General features: G+C 41.7%; 1 protein-coding gene across 1 annotated transcript in view; it reads right to left on the bottom strand.

Annotated features, from left to right (window-relative positions):
* Positions 1–11,608: 11,608 nt before the first annotated feature.
* LOC311127072 (Na(+)/H(+) exchanger beta-like) overlaps positions 11,609–26,113 on the bottom strand; it is a 34,234-nt gene continuing 19,729 nt past the window's right edge. The window contains exons 3-12 of the mRNA XM_084158821.1: positions 25,498–25,748; positions 22,587–22,804; positions 21,715–21,917; positions 19,718–19,807; positions 17,832–17,902; positions 16,718–16,894; positions 16,099–16,222; positions 15,442–15,543; positions 14,247–14,328; positions 11,609–12,990 (exon numbers count right to left, since the gene is read on the bottom strand). Coding sequence (XP_084014947.1) covers positions 12,671–12,990; positions 14,247–14,328; positions 15,442–15,543; positions 16,099–16,222; positions 16,718–16,894; positions 17,832–17,902; positions 19,718–19,807; positions 21,715–21,917; positions 22,587–22,804; positions 25,498–25,748 — 1,638 coding nt within the window. The 3' untranslated portion in view covers positions 11,609–12,670. The remainder of the gene's footprint in view (positions 12,991–14,246; positions 14,329–15,441; positions 15,544–16,098; positions 16,223–16,717; positions 16,895–17,831; positions 17,903–19,717; positions 19,808–21,714; positions 21,918–22,586; positions 22,805–25,497; positions 25,749–26,113) is intronic.

Below are 26,113 nucleotides of genomic sequence, written 5' to 3'. Positions count from 1 at the left end.
ATTCAATACATCCGATTTTCAATATGAATAAAGACTTACAAAAATTCAGCAGTTTGACATGTCTCTCCGTGCATCATCTATGAATTCTATTAAGATTTGAATCCACTTATCCCCAAAATGTCTCCAAATTTCACCATAATTGTAAAGCCCTAGTTATTTTGTTGCTTTCACAGTCATTTCTGAAGACTATTATTAATTTGTGATTAGTGATTTATTTACATCTGGCCCTCATTTTAAAGTCAACCTTGTTATGTGAACTGAACTCTCGTTTTAATATGGTGAAACTATTGCTTTTAAAATATTTTTTTCAAAAGAAACATTGAACATCTAATAGTCAAATCATAGTGTAAAAGCATGTGAGCTGGTTATACTCTTTTTTGCCATTTTCTGGTGGATAACTGAGTGGGACGAGCATAACACGTCAAACCTTTCACCCATAGATAGACAGGCTAGAAATGTTTTAACAATTTCAACTTTTTGGTTTGCATTCAATTGCCCCTCCCTGTTGCACACAACATCTTCCATTCCCTCTGTCACATTCCCTCTGGCTGATTTAAGATGAAATCTCCAACCCTGTTACAGTCAACTCTGTTGCTTTATTTGGCACTTACTATAGCCGTTTTTTATTTAACCTCTTGAGATGGTAAAACAATTTTTTTATGAAGTTGAACATGAGCTCTTTATCACAGAATGTTAAAATGTGAAATAAAATTATAATATATATATATTTTACCTTGTTACACTTCTCAAAAAGGCACCGAATTGCTGGAACGACCCATTTCACACTCCCGATGTGAATTGGCTGTGCTATGCCAGGATGCCAGTAACATTTTGGCAGGGCAGCCAACTCAATCTGGGTTTAATTCTGAGTGTCAAAAACAAATATAGGGCACATCAAATTAGAGTAAGTTAAGCATGCACTGTTTGTTCCAAAAGTAGTAACTTTATTGGACTTTTCCAAACTCAAAAATAAAAGTTCCTCAAAGGTTACTATGAGTGACCACTATCACATCATATATCACCCCTCTCTCTCTCTCTTTTACCCCTCCCTCTGCACGGTTAAAAACAACCCAACTTGGGTTATAGCCACAATCTGTATTGTGTAATTCCATAAGAAATACACTCCTTGACATGGCATCCCAGAAACACAATCCTTTAATAAATGTATTGTCCCTCCTTCTTGAAGCAAGTGTAGGCAACGCCATAGGGTTGAACGTTCTCCATCATGCTATAGGTAGCCCCAGATAGTTCCTCCCAGCATGTCGTGCTGCCATCTGTCCAGAGCTGTGTAGCGGCAGGCCTGTCTGTGTGGCAGGCATGTCTGATAGGCTGAAGAGGACCAGCAGCCAGTTAATGGCTGGCCCTTATTTTCATCTGCTCCAGGGGTAGTGGTTTACACACTAGGGCTCATTGTATTTCCTACTGGTCAACACTCTGCTCTTTTAACCCTTTACAGAGGAGAGGCTAGTTGTGACCCAGGGGTCGGTGCGTCCATGTTATATTTGCTGTATTTGATGCTTCAGGAAGAGTTATCTTCAGCTGGTTTGATGTGGAGTAGCTAATGTCCCTCAGAGCCTTTCAACAGAAGATCCGACAGTGGCGAGTTCTCATTAATGGAAGGAAAACAAAATAATGTCTCTAATGATTTTCTTTGCTCATCATGTAGTATTTGGTAAGATCAAAAGCAAATGATATTGCATTTTTCCCTGGAGACTTCAATAGACTCCTATGTTGCTATAACTTGTAACTAGTCACTAAAATGCTTCACTGTCAATTGTTTGTTTTTCATCCTGGCAGTTGTCGTGCTTTGATCCTCGAAGAGCCAGATTGGCAGCTTTGACTTCTGACTTCGGGGGATGGAATTTCCAAGTTGCATCATGATCGATCCCTGATGTGTTTTAACCACTGGTAATTACTGTGCTGTGATACTGACCAACTTTTCCCCCACGAACAGCCAATTAGATACAAAGAGCATCCAATGGTTCACTGGGCGGAGCCTGTTTATTTAGATCTTATTTACCCCAGTGAGAATCCGCCCATCTATTTCCATCCAAAGGTTGCCTCGGGGGTGGCGTGCTGGGGCTGCTGTAGCTGCCCTCGACTGGTGCCGTCTGTCTTCTGTGCGTTGGTGATGAGTGAAGGGTTGTTACTCCTGTGATCCTTGAACTCTCATGGTTTCTACTGATAATCACTAACTTCTTAAGGACCAGAACTGGTAAAGCATGTGTCTGTTGCCTACTCTCTTTGTCATGGTGCTTCAAGACGGATATGAAAAACTACCCCAGAACAACGACCGACTGACATGAGTCTCAGTCCACTTTTCCATTAGCGGATTATCCAGCTCTTCTTTTTCAATGGAATCCATTTCTATTTCAATTAAGAATGTTGAGCTTTCCAAAGGGATGGTAAACCTTCTGGCAAGAAATCTATTTAGCAGGGGCAGTTGGGGGATTCTGAATCCCATTGTTTAGCTGTGTGGTTTGTGTGTGATAATTGCATGCTTGTAAATGTAATCCACAGCAAATCAATAATCCACCATTGACATTGGTGTCCACCCCAGTCCAATATAATTAGGGTTATTGTTGAAACCAGAGGGATATACTATAAAGCAGGATCAATGAGTTAGTCAGCTAAATTTGATAAACAACCAGAAAAACTGTTGATTTTCTGGTTAATTACAAAAGTTAAACATAGATATTTGTTTTTGGTTGATGAATCAATAGACCATGCCCATTTCAAGCATATGGTTCTGAAAACTAAAAAGTTATTTCAGAATATTCAGGCAAATTAGCTGGCTAACTCCATGATGCTGCTTTGTTGTAGGCGTCAGTTTAGTGCCCGGTTTCTTTGCTTCCGGTCTTCATTTTGGATGCACAACCGACCAAGGACAGATGCAAGGCGATCATTTTGGCTGAGTGATGGTTATCAACCAGGGGCTAACAGTCCCACCCACAGGTTTCTCTCAGCCTTTTCTAATGTGAAGTCCTCATGCGTTGGAATAAGATAACTGAGGAAATAATCCTCTCATAATGGATGGAGAAGAGGCATTTTACCCACACACCCCTTTAGTAGACCTCTAGAGCCCGTTTGGTTTGCTCAATTCCAAAACACTCTCTTGATAGGAACATTAAAGCAATGGCTTTTTAATGGCTAAAACAACAATTAGCCATACTTTACAGCAGGCATTATGGACCATGGAAATTAGCATAGCATGCAATAAACAGACCATTAAGCCGATGGAATTTGAACACTGTAACCCTTATTCCCTATCAACTGCAGTGATTAAATGTCTGTGTTTGCTAGGTAGTTATAAAAACAAAATAACTATCAATGGGATACAATCTAAAATGGAAAGCCTGCTCTATGATACTAGGATAGGGCTCACCCATCAGCAAAACCCATGTCCATTTTTGGTTGCACAGCACCATCTTCTGGCTGTTCCTGCCTATGTCTCTCGGGCAGGACAGATAAACCCTGCCCTTAAAACTATTTTCCCTGGCTCTTGTGCTGAATGTAAAAATAATCAAATATATGACTTAAAATGTCACATGTATTATTCCACCTACTCCCAACATTAAAAGGTTATCAAGAGAAAATAACCAGGGTGTTTTCATGGTAATAGAGCAAATTTATCTTGTCCCACCATATTACAGAGATCATTGTGGGTCCTCACGCAAGCCGTTTGGCAAGCAAACGAGTCACAGCGACATAACTGCGGTATAATTAGAGAATAGGACAAATCGACAGAGCAAAATGTGTTGCTAGTCTTGCATATTTAGCAGTCTCGATGCATGCGAATTCGCTGCTGCGCCAGAGAATGTAGGCGAAGTTACATCTTGGCAGGGCAGTCAATTCATTATATGTGGGTCAAAAACAAAATATATAGAGCACATCAAATTAGAGTAGGCCAAGCATCCACAGTGCTGTATTGTGTTCCAAATGTTAGAAATTATTCCCAAAAACGTCAAAACCCTAGAGAGAAAATGCATCAAAGTGCAATGTTTACTTTGTCTAAAGTTATTGTACAGGGTTGCTGTAATATGATGTTATATCACTCCCCCATCTGCAAATATTAAGAATTACATGTTAAATAATGTACTGGGAAAGCATACAGAAGTATATAGCTGTACTATACTTTGGCCGGGATTCAATGCAAGGCGCGTCATGGCCCTGCGGACTATAACAACGTTACGCTTCGAACACACCGACTGTGTTTTTGCGGTTTGACACACCAGAAGTACATTACTTTTCAATGGAACGCTGCGTTTGCCTTACAGCATTGTGTTGCAGAGGCAGTTGTAGTACGTTCTGTGTAGTGCATACGTTGGATTTATCGAACGTATGCATCAAACTGTATGTGTTAACGGGTTGACAGAAATGGTAGTAGAAAGTGAATGTTGAACTTTTGTTGCACACATATCTAGATGATGCATCATTATGCAAAATAGTATGCAGCATCATCTAGGATCATCTAGTCGGTGTGTTCGAAGCGTTAGTCCACAATATACGCTTGAGGGGACATGGGCAGCGTTTACCATAAATGTGAACTCCGCAAACGTTATGGAAATGTCTTTAAAAGGCCATTGTCGGCTGTATAGTGCGCCACGCAATAACACCTCTTGCATTGAATCCAGGCCTTGTTCTTTATAGCGGACCTTTGAAGCAAATTGGGCCTGCTTTTACTGGAGAATCAATAGTAATTGTGTCACAGAAACATTTATTTTATAAATTACAACTTTAATTTGGTATATTGTTTCATTTCAACATTACTGCATTAGTTAGTTTTTTCGAAATACAAGGATGGAATGCTTAAGCTAGGCTAACCAACAATACAGTGCACAGTTGTCAATAGTGTCATTTTTCATACAGTTTGATGTTTGTACAGTAACATTATATATTTTATATTAACTTATATATTTGAATTTACTTGTATAGAAAATAAAATGGTTTTATTATTGCAAAGTATACATTTGCAAATCACTGGAGATCAATTTGCCGACATATTAAAACAGAAAAAAAGAGAAATACATACAAATACAACAGATGAGTGGCTGGTGGGCGATACAATAGCCATGCTGTGGACGCATCTGTAGTGGAATAAGGGAATTCATGAAGAAAAGCATTCATCCTAGTCTGATTTAAGTCAAAGTTAGACTGCATCCCTGCTTCTCTGTCTTGCATGTGGCATTGACAGATCCAAATTCGCACCTGACCTTACCTTAAACCATTATGCCACACATGCATCCCCTGTGTCACACTAGCCATGCAAAGCCAGTGTGACCAAAATACACGTGCTTATTGCTCTTGCTTTAACGTGAGTGTTTTGAGTTAAAGGTATCGCTTAAAGGTATTGTTTAAAGTGCTTTATCAATATGGTGTGGCAAATTGTTACAGTCTCAGAGGTAGGGAAAGGAAGTCTAGAGGGTGGGGTGAGAGGTGAAGAGGAAAATCGTGTCCAGGAGAAAAAAGTAAACATGAAAGCTCTTTTAAAGTACAGACAGTAATGGGTCAGGCCATAATAAACATTACCTTCTGACAGATTGTCAACCATCATACAGTCCTATCAAAGTTGTTTTTATACCCATGATCTACTGCTCCAACCAATCCAAGTAAGCAGAACAATAATTTTGTAACAACACTAGTTTGGATGAATGAAGTGTTTGGTCTCTAATGGCAGTCTGTTTCGTTTCCAGTAAGGTAACCAACCATAAGATGGAGTAACTATAAAAGCACATGTACCCATGTAGAGCACATGTACCCATGTAGAGCACATGAAGCAATATAAAGCAAATTACACAAATAAAGCATATGAACCCAAATAAAGCATGTGAACCGAATATAAAAAGTACTTGAAGCAATATAAAGCAAATGAACCCATGTGAACCAAATGAAAAAAATCATATGTAGCAATAATTATAAACACAAATAAACCCAATGTAAAGCTCGCATAAACCAGACAGAACCAAAAGTGTGGCCAAACTTAATTCGGTATAACAAACACTCCTGCTCCTTACGATTCCATAAACACACTTCCAAATGAGGCCAGAGAATTTACACAGACATAGCTTCAACAACCCATTACGGTGAAAAATAATTCAGCGTGGAAACTTTTGATTGAGAAAGGAAACAAACATTAATTTGCATTTGACCAATGAAGAAAATGAGTAATGCAAGCCACTTAAAATGTTCACCTTTTGCTGAGTTGAGCAGGACATTTCCTTCCCTACATGAAATATTGAACAAAGGCTGCTGCAACGTGACAGACATAGCATTGTCATACACAAATTAATATTAATGTCCCTAGACAGATTGTACGGCTTGAGATTTAGATGTCTAAGGAACGATAACACAACGATGCCGAGAGTGTTATAAACACACTGCATGATTTTTCATACATACCAACCAGGGGTTGCTTCGACACGAAAACATCTGTTGGGATGGACAAATCACAGTATGGTTGCTGAGAAACACCCTGAATTTGAATTTAAGATAGCCTACAAGTACTAGGCAACTACACTGAACAAAAATATAAAACGCAAGATGTCAAGTGTTGGTCCCATTTTTTATGAGCTGAAATAAAAGATCCCAGAAATTTTCCATACACAAATAAAGCTTATTTCTCTCAAATTTTGAGCACAAATTTGTTTACATCCCTGTTAGTGAGCATTTCTCCTTTGCCAAGATAATAAATAATATAATATGCCATTTAGCAGACGCTTTTATCCAAAGCGACTTACAGTCATCCACCTGACAGGTGTGGCATATCAAGAAGCTTTATTTATTATTATATTATAAGAAGCTGATTAAACAGCATAATCATTACACATGTTCCCTTGTGCTGGGGACAATAAAAGGCCACTAAAATGTGCAGTTTTGTCACACAACACAATGCCACAAGTTTTGAGGGTGTGTGCAATTGGCATGCTGACTGCAGGAATGTCCACCAGAGCTATTGCCAGATAATTTAAATGTTCATTTCTCTACCATAAGCCGCCTCCAACGTCATTTTAGAGAATTTGGCAGTACGTCCAACTGGCCTCACAACAGCAAGCCATGTGTATGGCGTCGTGTGGGCGAACGGTTTGCTGATGTCAACGTTGTGAACAGAGCACCCCATGGTGGCGGTGGGGTTATGATATGGTCAAGCATTAGCTACGGATAAAGAACACAATTGCATTTTATCGTAGACAATTTGAATGCACAAAAATAGATCCTGAGGCCCATTGTGAGGCCCATTTTTTAAAAAGCTATCTCTGACCAACAGATGTATATCTGTATTCCCAGTCATGTGAAATCCATAGATTAGGGCCTAATGAATTATTTCAATTGACTGATTTCCTCATATGAACTGTAACTCAGTAAAATCTTTGAAATTGTTGCATGTCGCGTTTATATTTTTGTTCAGTATACATTCAAAGATCGGTCGTCTGAACACTAACGATAACAGTTGTTCCTCCTTTCCAGCAGCAAATCATTGATGGTCTTAAAGTGCTGGCCAAATAAAAGAGCGATGGGAAAGCTTCGAAGTAAACTGCTCTTCCGTTAGCGCTACAGTACAAGGCTCATATAAAAAAAAGGGGCTTAGAAACAGTTTCCAGGGCTAGTTTCCAAGCTAAAGTTGACTTTCTATGGCTGCCCTTACATAACCTGTTTCTGAAACCGTGTAAATGTCATGTTTATACTATAATACATTTCTGTGTCCTTTATATAACGATACAATGGAGAGAAAATCAGCCAGGGAAGTATCAAATGTCAATCTTTCCGTAAAGCTTCATTTTAAACCCCTATCTGACCAATAAGACCTTGTCCTCGTCTACTCTCACATCTGAAGCAGCCTGTCCTTTACAACAAGCTCTGACATTTCAACACCTAATTCAATTTGGTTTAGTGAAGGAGGTGAGATGCTTTATCTATTTCACCTTCCTGGACTCAACCTACAACTACCCTCCACTGCAATGCCCATGTGAGGGAATGGGGACATGACAAGGGGTGACCTGCTGGAAAGGAGAACATTTCTCTCACACACACACACACAGTGTAGTACTGTGTGTGTGCACGCGTGGCCATGGTTTCTAAGTACCACGCCATTACATCGTCACCCCGTTCTCATGTTCCCGTCTCTACTGTAACCTCAGTAACCACGTGCTGACAGGGTGCTGAGAAAACAGGAGATGAGAGTAAACAAACACACTACGCACTTCTTCCTCACCCTCACTCCTCCCCTAAATTGTAACGAGACCCCTCGCTCTCCTCCCTCCTCTCCTAAGCTGTAATGAGACCCTCTCTCTCGCTCTCTCTGGGCGTAAAGTGATAGCACATAGAGGTCAGAGAGGGACAAGGGTCATTCTAACACCAAGGTGACAACTAGGCCACGGTCTTGGACAACGAGCTTCAATTCCATACAACACTCCTTCAGTAGCCTCCAACTGCTCTTAAACACTAGTAAAACTAAATGCATGCTCTTCAACCGAACGCTGCTTGCACCCGCCCACCCGACTAGAATCACTACTCTAGACGGGTCTGACCTAGAGTATGTGGACAACTACAAATATCTAGGTGTCTGGTTAGACTGTAAACTCTCCTTCCAGACTCACATTAAGAATCTCCAATCCAAAGTTAAATCTAGAATCGGTTTCCTATTTCGCAACAAAGCCTCCTTCACTCATGCTGCCAAACATGCCCTCGTAAAACTGACTATCCTACCGATCCTTGACTTCGGCGATGTCATTTACAAAATAGCCTCCAACACTCTACTCAGCAAATTGGATGTTGTCTATCACAGTGCCATCCGTTTTGTCTCCAAAGCCCCATATAATACCCACCACTGTGACCTGTACGCTCTTGTTGGCTGGTCCTCACTACATATTCGTCGCCAAACCCACTGGCTCCAGGCCATCTATAAATCACTGCTAGGCAAATCCCCGCCTTATCTTAGCTCATTGGTCACCATAGCAACACCCACCCGTAGTCTGCGCTCCAGCGGGTATATCTCACTGGTCATCCCCAAAGCCAACACCTCCTTTGGCCGAAATTCCTTCCAGTTCTCTGCTGCCAATGACTGGAACAAATTGCAAAAATCTCTGAAGCTGGAGACACTTATCTCCCTCACTAACTTTAAGCATCAGTTGTCAGAGCACCTTACCGATCACTGCACCTGTACACAGCCCATCTGAAATTAGCCCGCCCAACTACCTCATCCCTATATTGTTATTTATTTTGCTCATTTGTACCCCAGTATCTCTATTTGCACATCATCTCTTGCACATCATTCCAGTGTTAATACTAAATTGTAATTATTTTGCACTATAGCCTATTTTATTGCCTTACCTCCATAACTTGCTAAATTTGCACACACTGTATATATATGTATTTCTGTTTCTGTATTTTTGATTTTTGACTTTGTTTTGTTTTACCCCATATGTAACTCTGTGTTGTTGTTTTTTTATCGCACTGCTTTGCTTTATCTTGGCCAGGTCGCAGTTGTAAATGAGAACTTGTTCTCAACTGGTTTACCTGGTTAAATAAAGGTGAAATAAAAAAATAAAATAAATAAAATAAATCTTAGGCTTCTCTAGTTGAGACAGTTACAGACTCCAGCTAAAGCTGTCATTCATGCTACAAATCTAAGATGGTTATACAGTAGGTGGGTTGAGGGGTTGCTATGCTATTGAATCAATGTTAGGTGCAATGTAGTTTGCACCTAAAAGTGGTTGAATGTCCCGTTGAGATGTTCAGATCGATGAGCAACTGTAATCACATTGACAATATAGCTAACAGCCTTTTCAAATCAAATCAAAACCTAAATCAATTATTCCTATTGATCCTAAGGCTTTGTGGAGAAAAGAAAAGCAATGTACTGTATACATAATACCTATACAACCATATACTGTACATATCAAGGTTTTCATAGTCTTATACAAACCCTAGACTAGGCTTACGCTGTTGTGCTAGCAGAATAGGTGTTGGCTCTTGCTTTCGGACGTGAATTAGCTTACAACTAGCTAGCATACTGCCCATGATGGTTATGGACCTCAATGTTAGCAGAGGAGCGATGACCTCTTCGTTGGCATTGACAACATTACAGCATGGCTTTTGCTTTAAAGGGCATCGTTCAATTAAATGGTTATAATTAATAAATCGCTATACACATTTTACACCAATGTACTGCATTGAATTGCTAGATTTGCCCATGTCGTCATGCCTGTATCTCCAGGTCATCATTATAAATAACATGCAAACCTCACCGGCCATGTGGTGCTTGCCCGTGTGACCAAGCGTCTGCGTTGCCAAGCGCTAAAATAGAACTTGGTTCTATTAGTCGCATTGCAAGTCCCCTCCTTATTGGATATCAGGAAGATACAACCCAAGCGGATGTTTGAAAGATAAAACGAGGCGAGATTAATTACAGATAACGAACTAAAAACGAACTAATTTTCCCTTTTTATCTGTGGATTAATCGTTGGCGTAGTGAAACACACGATTTGTATGACTTCGGGTCAAAATTCTACAAAGAACCAGGTAATAAGAGGACCATATGCATGTCAGGTAAAATAACGACCCAATGTTCATCTCCTAGGACAAACTAGCTAGCTAAATGTCCATGAATGTTTCAACCTGCCCCCAAATAAATATAGTTGGTTTAGATATTTGAACCTGCTTGTCATGATCGTGTCTGGTGTGGATGGACAATATCAACATGGTGGACGCACGTACGGCCGGTGGTCAGCGTGTAAGAATTTGTTTTTTAATTGACTCACCTGGATAAATAAAGGTTAAATTAATTATATATTCTTGGCCATTGAAGTGGTTAGACGATAAAGAGCCCCACACCTCATATCCTATACAGTGATGCCTAAAACCCCAAATGCCTATGGAACACTAGATTTTCAAAAGGGGAGTGCTAAAAACCAATGGGGAATGTTAAACTGGCGACAAGGTCTTTTAAAAATGTCAAAACACTTGATGTGAATAAGGTGCAAGAGAGTAAAGAACAATAGATCAGGCCCATAAGATGAATTGTAAGATGCGACTACCGACAAGAGAATATGGGGGGAAAAAACACCACAAAATGGTTCTGAAATGGCCCATACTAGAGCGTTTTCTTAAAGGGAACTTGTAACAAACATATCCTCCTGAGACCCAGCAATTCATTTTTTTGTCAACTCTCTTTGAGGCCATACATGCCACTGTGTTAAGTCCTGTTGTACCTGAGAGGACATTCTGGGCTTTTCAATGATATCACATGTGTGGTGGTGTGACCTGGATAACTTTCTCTTCCTGGATTTTCAAAATGGCTGCCAACACAATTAGCACATGTGGTAAGAAGGTAAGTGTGTGTAATTGTGTAATTATCATTTTTGTGAGTTTGATATTCAAATTGCTTCTAGTAAGTAAATATCTTAGAAACTGTTTGAGTTTTCAGAGTAGTGTAATCATTTTTTCACATTAAATAAGAGCTTGTTTATAAATGTCCTCTGTAGTGGACATCAGGATGCGCCTACTATGTTTTTTTACCTACTGTACCCATTTGATGTAATGTTAATTTTCCATATTCACTATCAACCGTTTCCTTGTGTCCACTACAATAAACTTTTTTTTTTCTTTTCTTCAAATGTGTCTTTGTAAATTAATTTAATCCAAAACACTTAAGTGAAGTACAAAAAAAAATAACATTCTAAAACCTTTTTTTGCTGGGTCTCAGGAGGATAACAGTATTTTATGACATTTTAGGGTTTGGCTTATATAGGGGAGTTTAGTCCGTTCAAGATCAACAAATCTCTTTGTGTTGGTTGCATCACAAACCTCCCCATATGTAAATGATGAGCATATACTGTACAGTATAAACATCTCAGCGATGCTGCCAATTTTGTATGTTTGATTAAAATAGAGAGACGATGCTTGAAGCGGTGATGCCAGGTTTGCGTCTCAACATTTTCAAGTCTGCGCTTGACACATTCCTTAGCCTTAGGGCGAGGTGGTAAAGAAAGCGGTTCATCGAGTTTAGCACAGTGAAAACATTACATCCAGCGTGAAGTACATCGATTGTACAGCACCGAGTACACCAACTAGAATGACAAATGATGACAAAAGACAACCACATAAACAACAATCTCATATTAACCCTGAAATTAAAATCAAGCAGTTAAGAGGTTAATTGTGTGATAAAATGCACCTAGTGAAAAGAGGTTTACTCCAAGTGTCTGACTCAAAAATAAGGCTAACTTTTCTTGAAAGTAGAAGAACGATTGTAAACGTTATGAAAACAAATGTGGAACATTGTCTGTGACTAAAACAGTCCAACCCTTTGGTAACGCATAATTATGTTCCCTCGTCTCTCAGGCTAATTCCCCCAAAACCCAAGATCACCCAAGAAGGCGACTGCCTTCCCATCACTTAAAAAAAGAAAAAAAGAGCAATGACGACTATTGAAGAAAAGATGGCTATTTAGTCTCATTTTCTCTTTTGGTTCATAAAACAAGTTGTCCTAAGTCCTTTCTTAACAGTTTTGGCTTTATCGGTTCCTCAACCAATGGGATAGCGAACTCAAATGAGGTGGTGGTGGAGTGAGAGGAGGTGGACCTTTCCCCAGTAGTGCCCCGCTCAGGGGGAGGAGCTGCTGCAACCAGGCCCCTCCCTATTACTCACAATGGGAGGAGCTAGTTGTTGTTTTTTAGGGAAGAAATGGTTCATCCTCCTCATCCTCATTACTAGGGCCCGGGTCACTCAGACACCTCATCAGCCCTGGGTTCTTGTTGCCCCCCTCTTCCTCTCCCTTCTCCCCTTTCCCCGCCGAGGACGGCTTCATCATCAGGCCCTGGTCCTCATCCCGGTCGGCCCCCTCCCTCTGACCCAGGCCCTGGCCCGTGGCACCCCGCTTGGAGAACTCGTCCAGCATGTTGACAGAGTCCGGGGACTTGGGGGAGGCTAGATCCACCTGGATGGTGGGGATGCCGTCTGAAGACGCCTTGATGTTGTAGAAGGCGTTGGGGTCTGCGTGGGACAGGCAAGGAAAGGGTTAACGTACGGTACATTACTCCAAACAGGGGAGGCCAACCAAAGGGCACGTTGAGTAGGCAAACGTTGTGTAACGTTGGAGATAGAAATGTCATGAATAGAGCTTACTTGATTCCTATTCTACACGTCAAGTGTATGTTTGTTCCATATAATATCTTTATTTCTGAACGTTCCACAACGTCATGGCCGGCTGAACGTAGCCCTGGTAGTGGTGATGAGCCACAATGTGTGCAGGGATTTTGTTCCAGCCCTTGTTTAGTAGAAGCATGTGTGCTAGTGCAGAGATGGCCTAGAACAACAGCTCACACATTGTGCCTCTCCACAACTAGGGTTGGCCAACCCTGACTAGAACAAATACTTAAACTGTTACCGAACAAAAACCAGATATACAATACAAATTAAAAAAATCACAAAGCACCCACATTACACATTTTTAAATACACAATCATGAACAGACACTTACACCACAACTGTGGTGCTGCATCATTCCGTAACCTGATCCTGTCAATCACATTAACAATTTATGCTAGAATCATGCATATTGCATTTACAAATGGAAGCAAGCAACAGTTAAAATATGACATGCATATACAGTAAGTTTGTAGCCGAGGCCATTGGTCGCCACAGCCCATCACTTGTCTACACTCACTAGAACTGTACTACATACCTGGAATTACTTTGGCCCCTCCCTTTTCAGCTTTGAAATCACTGCCTAAAATAGAACCAAGTGCAATACCGCTTTACATGCCAACTTACACATGCAAACATATTTCCAGTAGAAATGTAATAAAAGTGGAGTAGCCTACTGTATAACAGAGTGACATAATAGTGCATTCTGTAGATAGCATCATTGGCAGCCATTAAACTTCATAAACGTTAACAATCTTGCCAAACTAAGTATACTAAATATGAAGCAAATGGGTTCCTTCCGACTCAAAACTCCATCAAAAGTGATAAAGTGCAAAGGTGCATGGTGTCCAAAAGGTCTGCAATGGAACAAGTCTGTTTCCATCATCTTTCCTATTGCTTCATAAGCAACCTTACAATAAGTGTTGATTCACACTACTAAGCCAAGCTAGCCTGGTTACACATCCCCATAGTTACTGGAACCATGCTGGAAAGGACAATTGTAAAATAAATATCAGCGCCAGCACAGTGCGGTAAGGTAGGGGTTGGCACGGTAGTGTAAAATGGGAGCTTCAGAGTGTGACGTGGGTGTAGGATGGACTCACCTGAGGCCAGTCTGGCTCTGCACATGGTGGGGGAGTCAGGAGGGGCGGCAGGGACCGTGAGATAGTTACTCATCTCTGTCATCTGTTCACAGGCACACACACACACACACAAGCAACCCTTTCAATATACAAGAGCTGTGGGTTCAATTCCCGCATCAGACACACATAGTGAATACTGTATATGGATTGTCGTCGACTGCCAGTCACTTTAGTTGAAAGCATATAGCCATACAGCCATATTATTTACGATACAATAGGATACTTTATTGTCCATTTTAATGGAAATACTTTTAGTGAGGTCAGCAATACATTCAAACACTAGATAAGCCTACACCAAATCAATACAACACAATATGGCTGCCAATATCATAAAGGCCAACCAAGACACTTCTTGAAGACACCGCTGTTTAAAGTACTATTAAAAAGTTTGACAGGTCAGTAAATTGTGTTTACTGGTCTGTTGGGATCAGCATTTTCCTCCACTTTTAAAAGTTATATTAAATCAAAATGTTAATTTCCAAAATAAACAATTCTGCTAGTATCTGCAGATCTCTCAGGTCTACAGTGTCCTTTTTAATCAAACAGTTCTATTTAATCAAGATGTTAGTTCCATTTTCATTACATAATTAGAGACTGATTAAATGCAAGTTGGCCGTCGGGCCACAAGGCTGCATAAATAAATCAGGAACTGATTGTGTCAGGCAAATTATTTGAGTGGAGGGGGGAGAGACAATTTATGGAAAACTTTAATGACTAAATCCATCATAGTTAGACTAAATTAATGCAATGGTTTTAAAGAAAGTTTACTACTGTGAGCAGTGAGATAACTTTGTGTCTGGTTGTCTGTTGAAGTTCTCTCTATGTCTGGGGGAGTCTTAGCATGGCTTCCAAAAATTATTTTGCTAAATTTCATTGTTTCACCCAGAAGAACCGATGTTTTGACCAGATCCAAAGAGCAGCGTTTGGCCACGTGGGCTTCTATCCTAAATCCCCTCTTTCAGAGAATAGGCTGTTTGGACCGGTTATTTTTGTGAGGATTCCACGTACCCGTCTATTTGTGTGTCATTTGGCCATGAGGGGATAAATAAAGTTCTATTGAATTGAATTAGTGGCGTTCCAGACTAAGTGAGCACAACAATGGAGAGCGCAGCGTTCAATCTGGTTTAACCAGGCTAGGTGATTCTGGTAGTCTTACCTTCTTCTCTAGCTCGATCATCCTCTGCTTCTTCAGGATGAAGTCGTTCCATCCATCCTCGAAAGGATCAGCCACCAGAGTGTGTCTGTTGTATGAGCGCAGCTGGAGGGAGAGAGAACACACACTCAGCTCACACTATGGGACAGCAATGTTATAGAGCTAGGATCACACAATAATAATAATAATAATACTACACTTTTCAGGCACCAGAGTGCATCTGTTGTAGGAGCGCAGAGACAAAACACATTCATTCAACTCACCACGAGACAGGGAGGTCTAGGCTAGGACCACACAGCAACAATGCACACTTGTATCCATAATGATACAGGCTCATGACTACTTTAGTACTATAATCTTAAGAGATTTGACGTTTGACAATACTAATGAAGAAATTACAAACTGCGAAGCAATGTGATGAACGTAAAATAGATGAAAGCATGACTAAGTCGCTGTGGATAAAAAGCATATATTATATTATTATATTATGTACAATTGTAATCTCTTTACAAACAGAGTGAGCATCTGAATTCCTACATTACTAGCTGAGAGCAAGCCCCTAATCGCTAAAAACGGATCTGAGATCAGCTTTGCAGTTGCCCTCCTAATGTTACCCCTCAGATAAGCTGAGGGTAAATCTGATCCTGGATCAGTGCTCACCCTCTGGCGGGTCTTCTGCAGGTTACTCCTGAGGATCTTCCTGATCTCCTCCTCACGGCCCTTGGTGAACTGAGGCAGGGCCCGCTCTGCTACAGGAGGAGGCAGCTTCTTGGGCTGGATGTTCCTGGGAGAGAGGACAGAGAAAAACAAGATACATGTTCAAATCAAATCAAATTTTATTGGTCACATACAAATATTTAGCAGATGTTATTTCGGATGTAGCGAAATGCTTGTGTTCCTAGCTCCAACAGTGCAAGAGTATCTAACAATTCTATCTAACAATTCAAGGAGCTAGAAGCAGAGCTGCCATGTCTGTCGGCGCCATTCTTTTTTTGACTGTGGTTCTATGGTTGTTTTTGGCCATTACCAAGCTCTAACTCACTTAGCAATTACTTCCTGTAACACCCGCGAGAAAGATTCAGGCACATTCTCCCATACCAGTTATTTACAGGAAGTAATTGCTAGTTCAGCCTCTTGACTTTCAAACCTCTCTGGCGCTCGCACGCACAGGCTTGTGCAGATATAGGCTAACACAACAATGTGGAAATGGCTATTAAGTGTAGAGCTGGTGGTGGTGAGCTAAAAGGAGGTGGAGGAGGGAAGAGGGTGGAGCACTCACTGCATGGAGACCTGCGAGGGCATGGCGGAGGGCAGCTTGACGCCCCCGCCGCTCTCCACCAGCTCGATGGCCTGCTTGAACTCCATCTTGTGGTAGAAGGCGATGAGCTGCGGCTCCTTGTAGCGCTCGCCCGCTATCAGGCACTTCTTTATGTACTTCTTGTTGAAGCGGTTCAGCCTGCAGGGTGGGGAAGAGAGAGAGAAAACAGAGAGAGGAGAGAGAGAGGAGAGAGAAAGAAGAAAACAAGTCAACCTTCCCATCACACAGCCATTACCAGCCTCATTAAAACATTAGAAAAAGGTTAAGAACACTTTCCAAATTGATGAAAAGCTCTTGAATAGGCGTAGAGCACACACACTACATTGGAGACAGTGTGGTCACTGGCAGGAACACACACTGTGAAAACCGACCACTATAGGATGAGCCCAGAGTTTATCATAATGCTCTAAATCCAGAAATCAATACAGTTACAAACATTGTTTTATCCCGCTGCTCTAAAGTCTGTATGGAACTGGATCTGAAGGTGAAATATGACAACTGTCAGGTGATAAATCGGCTTACAGAGCTGTCTGAACAAATCTTATACATGGTTATCTTCAGAGGATAACTGCCACATATAACGCCCAAGGCTGTTCAAACGCAATACTGTTGTGGGTAAATACTGCATAGGGAAAGAAAACTTACAAAATGATTCAGGTTCACTTGGTTATGAATGGCAATGCTTTATGATTACCATTACATTATTGGATTCAATAAGATTTCATTGTAGGAAAAACATCTGTTCTGAAAGATAATCAACTTAAGGCGCTAGCTGTTACTAACAATGCCTGAGGGATCACAGCTTCACCACCACGTTTGAGTTAACCGTGTTAACAAAGATGCTAAGGCTAAAAGTTCTAACTTGGAACACAATTCAAACAGAAGGAAATAGACAATAAACAACTATAGACAACACAGGACAACTAACAAACAGATTACTGGACTGGGTACTAGAAAGTTGTTGCCTTAATGATCGTAAAACTTGAATAAGAGGTATTCAAATGTTTTTATACAGTGAACAAAAATATACAGCACTTGTCATCATGACCATTTTAGCCCCGCCTCTGCTACGTACTTGTCTTTCCAGTGGTGATGGCCGTAGTGTCCACAGATGTCCTCGATGCCAGTCAGCAGATGGTCCAGGAACTAGGGGGAGAAAACAATGTTTAAATATTGTATCTACGCTAACCAACAAGAGGAACAGATATTTGAAATGCTTTTACAATGGGAAGTAAAAGTGTAACCAAGCCTAATCTGTTCCTCCTTTTTTTGTTTCTATTACATGTAAAATAGTCCAGTAAAGTATATTTTCACGTCATACAGGCCACCATTTTGTCATTTTTGGATGATCCCTTAAGTAGCCTTTTCTCCACGGAGATTCTCCCAGAATCTGGCCAATAGAGAGAGCATTAGGCCTAGATGATGTCCATCACATTCACAGATTGAAGCAGAGAAATAGGCACTGACAGATTATGTTCAGTCGGTGGTCAATTTTGTTCCTGTACTTTGATTATGGCAACTGCTGTGACAGTTCTGCACAGGGACAGTTTGCAGAGTTGCTATGGGAACAAGCAGTTTGGTCGTGCCACTGAATTTATTGCATAGCAATATTTTCAGGCAGTGAAGGGATTTTTTATTTACAGTAGTTTCTGCATCAGTTCTATCTCTGGTAGAAGAAAACTTTACATTTGTCACAATAAATGGTACTTTATAATGAAAGCCTCAAGCAAGGTGACACACAGTATGTCAAAGTCAGCCCCAGGTGCCAATTAGTCAAGAGCTTCAAATATCCATTCATCAAACAACCTACTGACCAATCTGTGAGACCACAAACACAATGGTCCCGACATTAAAACCCTGAGGGACTCTAAAATCCTAAAACCCACTAGGCTCTTAAACACCTTTATCCACTCCTGGTGCACTCCAGGAGTCCTACTACAGCTCTGTTTACTTGAATCACTGCCATTTACAGTGGAGAAGAAACGATAAAGCTGGTGACTGGGCCCTCTAGCCTAGAGCGCCGGTGACTCATCGCTCCTCTGTGCACCAGAGAGCCAACAGAGCCCCGCAGAGAGACATTGTGTGTAAAGTACGTGTCACGCCACTATTCTGTGGCTATTATTAGCAACAGGAGCTACTGAGAGACGGTGTGCCATTCTGCTCAGTGGTCACTCAAGGGCAGAGAGAGAGAATGATCAGTAGCACCAGAGGAAGCCAGGCCTAAGCAGGTGGATATTACTCGCCAATCTGGCAACCCGGATCGATGTGTCAGTGGAGGCAGTGGAGAATGAGGACGGTCCATTGGGAGCCATGGAGAAATGTATGAAGCTTAATTAGTCTGTGTTAAGAGGAAGCAGGGGAATACAGCTTTCCATTGGCTTTCCATTATTAAACCCCCAGCAAGGCAATGTCAGCAAGACAAAATTCATTAGCAGAAGATCATTCTATTAAAATGGCCAGTAGGGGGGAAGCGCAGAGCAATGTTTGGCACTCAACATGTAATGACAGTACTGTACATCTGGACAGACACTGAATTTGAAAGTCAAATGGACATCCCTCAGGTGGAAATAACCAAATCACTAATTGAACCACAGCCACTAATGCAATAGCCCATTTTAAAGGGCAAGCTGGTTAGATAATTAGAGTGAACAAGATCAGCCTTGCAGTGTAGCTTCAGTGCGTTTCTTGTTCTTGTGCTGCAAATGTCATAACATGACCAGGGCCTGTATTTATAAAGTGTTTCAGAGTAGCAGTGCAAATCTAGGATCAGTTTTGCCATTTAGATCATACAATATCAGCACTCTTACTATGAGACGCTTTATGAATACGGGCCCAGAGCTCGTATATCCCAGGAGAAACATAAGGAAATTAACTGACTTGTCTGATGGGTGGTCTGGCTACAGAGGAGGGGAAGAGTAGGAGGGGCCAGGAAGTGAGGGGGTTGATGGGGTTAAAGGTTACCTGGGTGTGGATCTCCTCATTGATGGAGCGCTTGGCCTCCTGCTTCTTCTTCACGGCTAACAGGTCCACCAGGGGTTTGATAGTCATGCCCTGAGAGGGGGAGGTGAAGAGAGAGAGAGAAGGGAGAGGTTACTAAGGTAACATTTGAGATCCTGAAGAACAAATGATAAATGTCCATCTTTAAATACTACACGACATCAGCGACCCAAGAGAAGCCTGTAATGTCCATTACAACACCTTTCATTCGTGTGCATGGTGTTTACTTACTGCACAGAGAAGCACTGGCTATGGACAGATGCACACATTCACACTATGAGGTGATTTGTAAACTAACGCATATTGACTAGGCCTTACCCAAACTAAAACATGCCGCACACACACACACACACACACACACACGTCAGGCCCCTCCCCCCGACCCTTTTTTCTCTTATGGTGTGTGAGGAGTTGCTAAAAACCTTTACTCTTGACTAGAAGCAGCAACTCAGGTGGAAATAAAATACATCCAATGTCCTTCCATAAAACACACACAAATCAAAAGGAATACCTCGGATGAGGGGTGACTTTCATATCATTTATTTTCAAAGCTACTGTATTCTGTATCCATTTTGTGTATGTAGCAGTCAAGCAACATTTGCATTTAAATGAAGTTATGCGCAGGTGGTTGGTGGTCCGTGCATAAGGCCGTTCCATCTATGGCTGAGTCGTGCTGGGAAAAGGTTTGATCAGTGCTGGTTAATATACAACTTGGCATATTCTTTTATCCTGTTCCAGTGTGTCTGTCTGTCCGTGTGTCCGTGTGTCCGTAGGCTTTAGCGTATCATTCTCTCTCATAAGGAGATTAAGTCTATCTGGTTAACTATTACACCCGAAGTAGATAACAACATATTCTGGCCCTTAAATAACACCCCTGTCAGTACCACGCACACACTCCCAATCAAAACACATGCATATAAACACTTATGGACGATAGCGCACACACACAATTCAAACACACACACATGCATGCACTTACACATTCTAAAAGGCTAATACCACACACACATTCCTACTGCAGCAGTCGCACCACTGTAGGTGAAACCCCCACCTAGTCTATAGCTAAGAACATCCCAGACTGCCAGCACTGAGTTAAAAAAATGAAGGAGTCATTTCCTGAAGACATTCATTTCATAAAAGGCTTATAGAAGGCTTTCTTTTAGTAGCTGCCATTTTGGGGATACTCTGCCAGATGACGCGTGTCCTAGAACGTCAACATGCATCAACAGTTTCACTGTAAGACGAGTTTGCTCAGCAGGACTGGGGAATATTTGACGCAAGAAGCTTCAAAACGGACCGTGTGTGCTTCAAAGTAGTAGCTGCAGTGACATTTTGTCACACCAGCATAGCATTGGGCTCAAACAAACCATGAAAACCACTGACCACTTTAGGCCTTAAAATATACTAAGGACAAGAGAGCAACAGCACAATTGAGCAGCAAAGCAATCTATTTTGACACAAAAGCACTCTGTAATATAGTCAACTTCCTACTAAATTCGGAATAAATAAAAATGCTGTCCTTAGTGTTCACTCAGTGACAAATTTAATTTGATAGTCTTTTTAACTTAATTTGAAGAGTGCTTTCGATTTAATTATAAATCTGAAGACATAAACAGAAGTAGAGGGTTGCTAGCCAGGTACCAGATGTTTTTGTGCCGTCTTGCCAACTCCTATGGTCATTGGCGTGACTACTATGGCTGGCGTGATCATAATAATAATAATAATATGCCATTTAGCAGACGCTTTTATCCAAAGCGACTTACAGTCATGCGTGCATACATTTTTGTGTATGGGTGGTCCCGGGGATCGAACCCACTACCTTGGCGTTACAAGCGCCGTGCTCTACCAGCTGAGCTACAGAGGACCACAGTGGTCATTGGCGTGACCCCTGTGGTCATTGGTGTGACGAGACGGCACGAATCAGATCTGGGACCAGGCTAGAGGACTGGCCCAGTACCCACCTGTACAAACACTGTGAAGAAGATTTCGGTGATGATGGCGGTGAGGAACATGGTCCTCATGGGGAAGTGGTCCTCGTCTAACAGGTAGCCCAGGGAGAAGGCGATCGCCCCTCGTAGGCCACCGTAGGCCACAATGAACTGGTCCTTGGTGGTCAGCTTGACGATGCGGAACTTGTTGATGATAAAGGTAAGGCCCACCACGCCTGGGAGAGAGAGAGAGAGAGCGCAGAAGAGAATCAACCTGATTGAGTCCATGTCTGCTCCCGCCTGACACACAGCCAATACCAGCCTCTTTACAACCTAAGAAAGTTTAAGCATCCACTTTCCAAATTGATCAAAAGCTTGAGAGAGAGAGAGACAGAGAGCACACAGATTGTGAAACTAGCAGAAACTATAGGATGTTTGGTGAGAATAGAGAATGGTCAATGGTGATAAAGTGCAATGTCAAGTCACTAGGTTTCAAACTAGCAACCAAAGTCAGATGGAGGTCTGCTTTGGGTCTATCTATAACTGCGGAAATGACATAATACTTAAAATATTTATGCCTCCTTTTTTAGGGACGTGTATCTGACGAGTCTGTTGAGATCTGGGCTTCCTCGATGTGAGGACCATGTGGAAATCACAAGGGGCACTTCCTCTAACAGTTGCCTCATTACCTAACTGAAATGTAGTGACTGGTATTTCAGTCTGGCTTCAAGAATAACTATCCCTAAAAAAATCTGTATCACATCATCTACTGAAACAACTTGACCAAATGATGACAAACTATGAGAAAGTTGGGTCTGTCATGTAATTTCTCTCACTATCTTTTGGAGTCATATGATGTAGAGACTTGTTCAGTACTGTGAAGAAGGTATCCATGTCTGACTCACCGATGACACGTGACACCAGACAGAGGATGACGGTGACGGAGACGAAGGTCCAGTTCCAGGCATGCGGCCCGGCCACCGTGGCCACGCCCAGGAAGATGAAGATGAGCGTCTCACTCACGCTGCTCCACATCTTCAGGAAGTACTTGATGGTGGTGTGGGACTTATGGGATACGTTGGCCTCCACGTAGGGCCGCATCACCGCGCCGCACGCAATCAGCCTGGATTGAGAGCGAGACATGGGGTGATTATAAATGAGTTCTCTGAGAAATAAAACTTTTTCTTGTCTGACAATGTTCCATCATTTAATGTCTATTCTGAATTGTAGTATCTTAGATCGAACACTCCAGACATGTAAGTACGTTTTAGAATTGAATTGTAACTTAATCCTGCCATCTATTGGTAAATAGAATACTTACCATAAATATACCAGGGGCAACATATATACACGTTATTATTGATCAATCAGAGCCATATTATATTTGTGCGCTCGTGAACGAGCCCTACAACCCCACCTTTTATGGTAACAAAAACACCATAATTTGCTGTATGATTTGGAAATGTTGGAACTGGGCCATGATCGTTTCTAAAAGAAAGCGCAAGGGCAAATTTGATCACATTTCTGTAGAAGTGTGGGCAGAATGTTTGAATCTTTTGCAGTGACTTTTTCAAACAAAAAATGCATACCGCCTATAGCGAGTGCCAAACACTGGCCACACATTCTCCAAGATTGATTGTCCTTTCAAACTACTTAAAAAGTAGCCTAAATGCTATAGCCTACACTTGTATGCAAAAGATGAATTGTTGTTCAATATATTGTTTATCAATACATGATTGTGTTTCTATCTCCTGCCTTGGTATAGGCTCAGATTATATAGGCTTTGATGTCGCGCTCCTATCGCACAGCACTGTAGCCTACACATCCTGTCAAATATGTTAAATAGGCTACCGGTCTATTTACTTTCGAACACGCTTGACTATTGAATGAGCAGTTGGTAAATGGTAGTCTACTATTTGTTGTGTAACGGGAATAAACCAGTCAGGTCAGAAAAGGAGAAGGAGAGACATGTCCTGCAATAGGATTATGATTTAGGCCTATATAATAAAGGTAAAAAGAAACCGTTAAGACTACACGCTGCTATGTGATCTCCTTACCAACGGCAAATGAATCCGTTTTATCATTAGGCCTACGTTTTCAATGTTATTAGCCTAACATTATTATAATTCCTGTGCATCAAACACTTCCATTTCATCCACAAAAAAAATTAACTACATTTACGCACACTTTCCCATCAACCTTTGCGGGAAAACTGGCGCACAAAAGGTTTAGTATTTTTTGTGCGCACGCACTTTAATAATTACGCCCCAGGTTCCTACATGAATCCAACTACCTACAGTGTAAATATAGGCTACATTACATTCAAGTTAAAGCTAATGACTAAGTTATAGCCTAGTACTTCATTGACATGTCATAGAAAGCAGTCAATTAAACTGGTTTAAAAACAATACAGTATATGTATTTCCATGCTAAGAGAACAAGTCCTTCAAGGACAGTAGAGCCATAGCAACAAGGATACAGTTTGTTTTGGAAACTGTGTTGTAAGAGCTTATGAAACAAGGGCTCCATTTCCTCAGCTTGTTCCACGAGAGAACCAATGACTCACTGTGATTGGACTTACGGAATCCGAGTTAAGATGTCCACATCCCCTCCCCTGTACAGCATGGCAACACCTCTCTATTCCTAGTGTCTAGCGTGAGGCAACCCTCCTCAGTGACTGTAAGGGCTGCTTGCTACGTCATTCCCTTAGATAACACACTGCAGTTGTCCATCATTCCGTCCAATTTCACTCCGGGGGCGAGATCTCTGGCGTTCAGCTAATATAAAAAACAATAAAAGATAAAAGGCTTGGGGAGAGGTGAGCCTTTTCCCATTGTATATATAGGCCCATATACAAGCACTGGACAAAAAGCACTATATACTAATCTAAAATCATCTTTACGATGGACGGCACGGACGGAGCACACAATAAGCCTCGGAACAGACTGTCCTACAGTCCTACCATTGCTCCTGTCAACAGGAAACTTAATTCATCAACAGCACCTATGTTTATGATGCATATTTCATAACTCGCCACCTTTTATAAAAAGAGGAGACGAAAGCGGAGGAGAGGAGAGGAAGGGAGACGAGAATAATATTTACATTTTTGTCATTTAGCAGACGCTCTTGTCGACAGATTTTTCACCTAGTCGGCTCGGGGATTAGAACCAGCGACCTTTTGGTTACTGGCACAATGCTCTTACCCACTAAGCTACCTGCCACCCTGTGATATGTATCACAGGAGTACTTTGCTAGGGCCAGAGGCATGACAGGGGGATGTAAATTGAGCGTTGTATCCCTGCTCTGGGTTGTACATCAGATGGCCTGTCATGACATGTAGGTGAGTTATTGCCGCTGTGATATAATTCATATGGATCTCCTTGGCTGGGTCAGACCCGGTTACATTGTATTTATTTGACCATTTAATCATCAATATTGCCAAGAAGCTATGAATCTAATTCAGCGTACACTTATGAGTGAGATCTTTTCCCAAGGAAATGTAGAAGATAATGCAGGAATTAGACATAGTCATACTTTTCCTTTAGCTAAACATAGAATCAATGGTGTTGCTGGACCAGCCTGACAGAGGATCATGTATCACAGCCACTCTGTCAATGCATTAGAAACACTAAACCTCCACTTAGCCTAACAATTACTCTCACAGAAACAGTTTTTTATTGTCAACAATGTCTAGGATTCATGACAGAGAGAAACTCAAAAAACCTTGGCCACTAGGAAGATTGTGTGTGAGTGTGCGCACGCGTCTGTCTGTCTGTCTGTCTGTGAGCGTGTGCGTACCCCCCACCCCCTACTTACGCCATAATTCCAGACAGGTGGAACATCTCAGCCGACAGGTAGGCCATGTAGCTGTAGACGAACACGAAGAGGGGCTCGATGACGCGGGTGTGCGAGGTGAACCGGGAGGTGAAGGCCGCCAGGATACCGTAGATGGCGCCAACGGCGATGCCGCCCAGCGATACAATCAGGAAGCAGATGACCCCAAGGACCACGTCCATTGGCGTTACCTCACCTGCGCCAGAGTACTCCTCAAACAGATGGTATAAGACCTAGAGAGATTGGAGGGGGTTTGACACTTTAGAGCCTACAATTGAAAATAAACAACCTGTTTGGATTCCGTTGGTAAAAGCATGGTGCTAGCCTGCCAGGGTCATGGGTTTGATACCCGCTGGGGCCACAATAAAATGCACACTTCCCCTGTACTGTGGATAAAAGGGTCTACTGAGTAGCATATAAACCAGCGATATTATATGGTCTAACGTTTTGGTATAGTCACTACAGAAAAGATAAATGTTCTCAATCTCTCGTGGACAGAAACACGTAACATAAATGGTATCATAGCGTCTGTCAGACTGTGAGATGCGACAACTAACAAGGAACTTTGTTCCGGGGCCCTGATTTAGTCACTGATCAT

Source organism: Coregonus lavaretus, assembly GCF_964263955.1.
Source record: "Coregonus lavaretus genome assembly, chromosome: 3".
Lineage (NCBI taxonomy): Eukaryota > Metazoa > Chordata > Actinopteri > Salmoniformes > Salmonidae > Coregonus > Coregonus lavaretus.
Note: the sequence above shows the minus strand (reverse complement) of the source record. Positions and strands in the feature narration are given on the sequence as shown.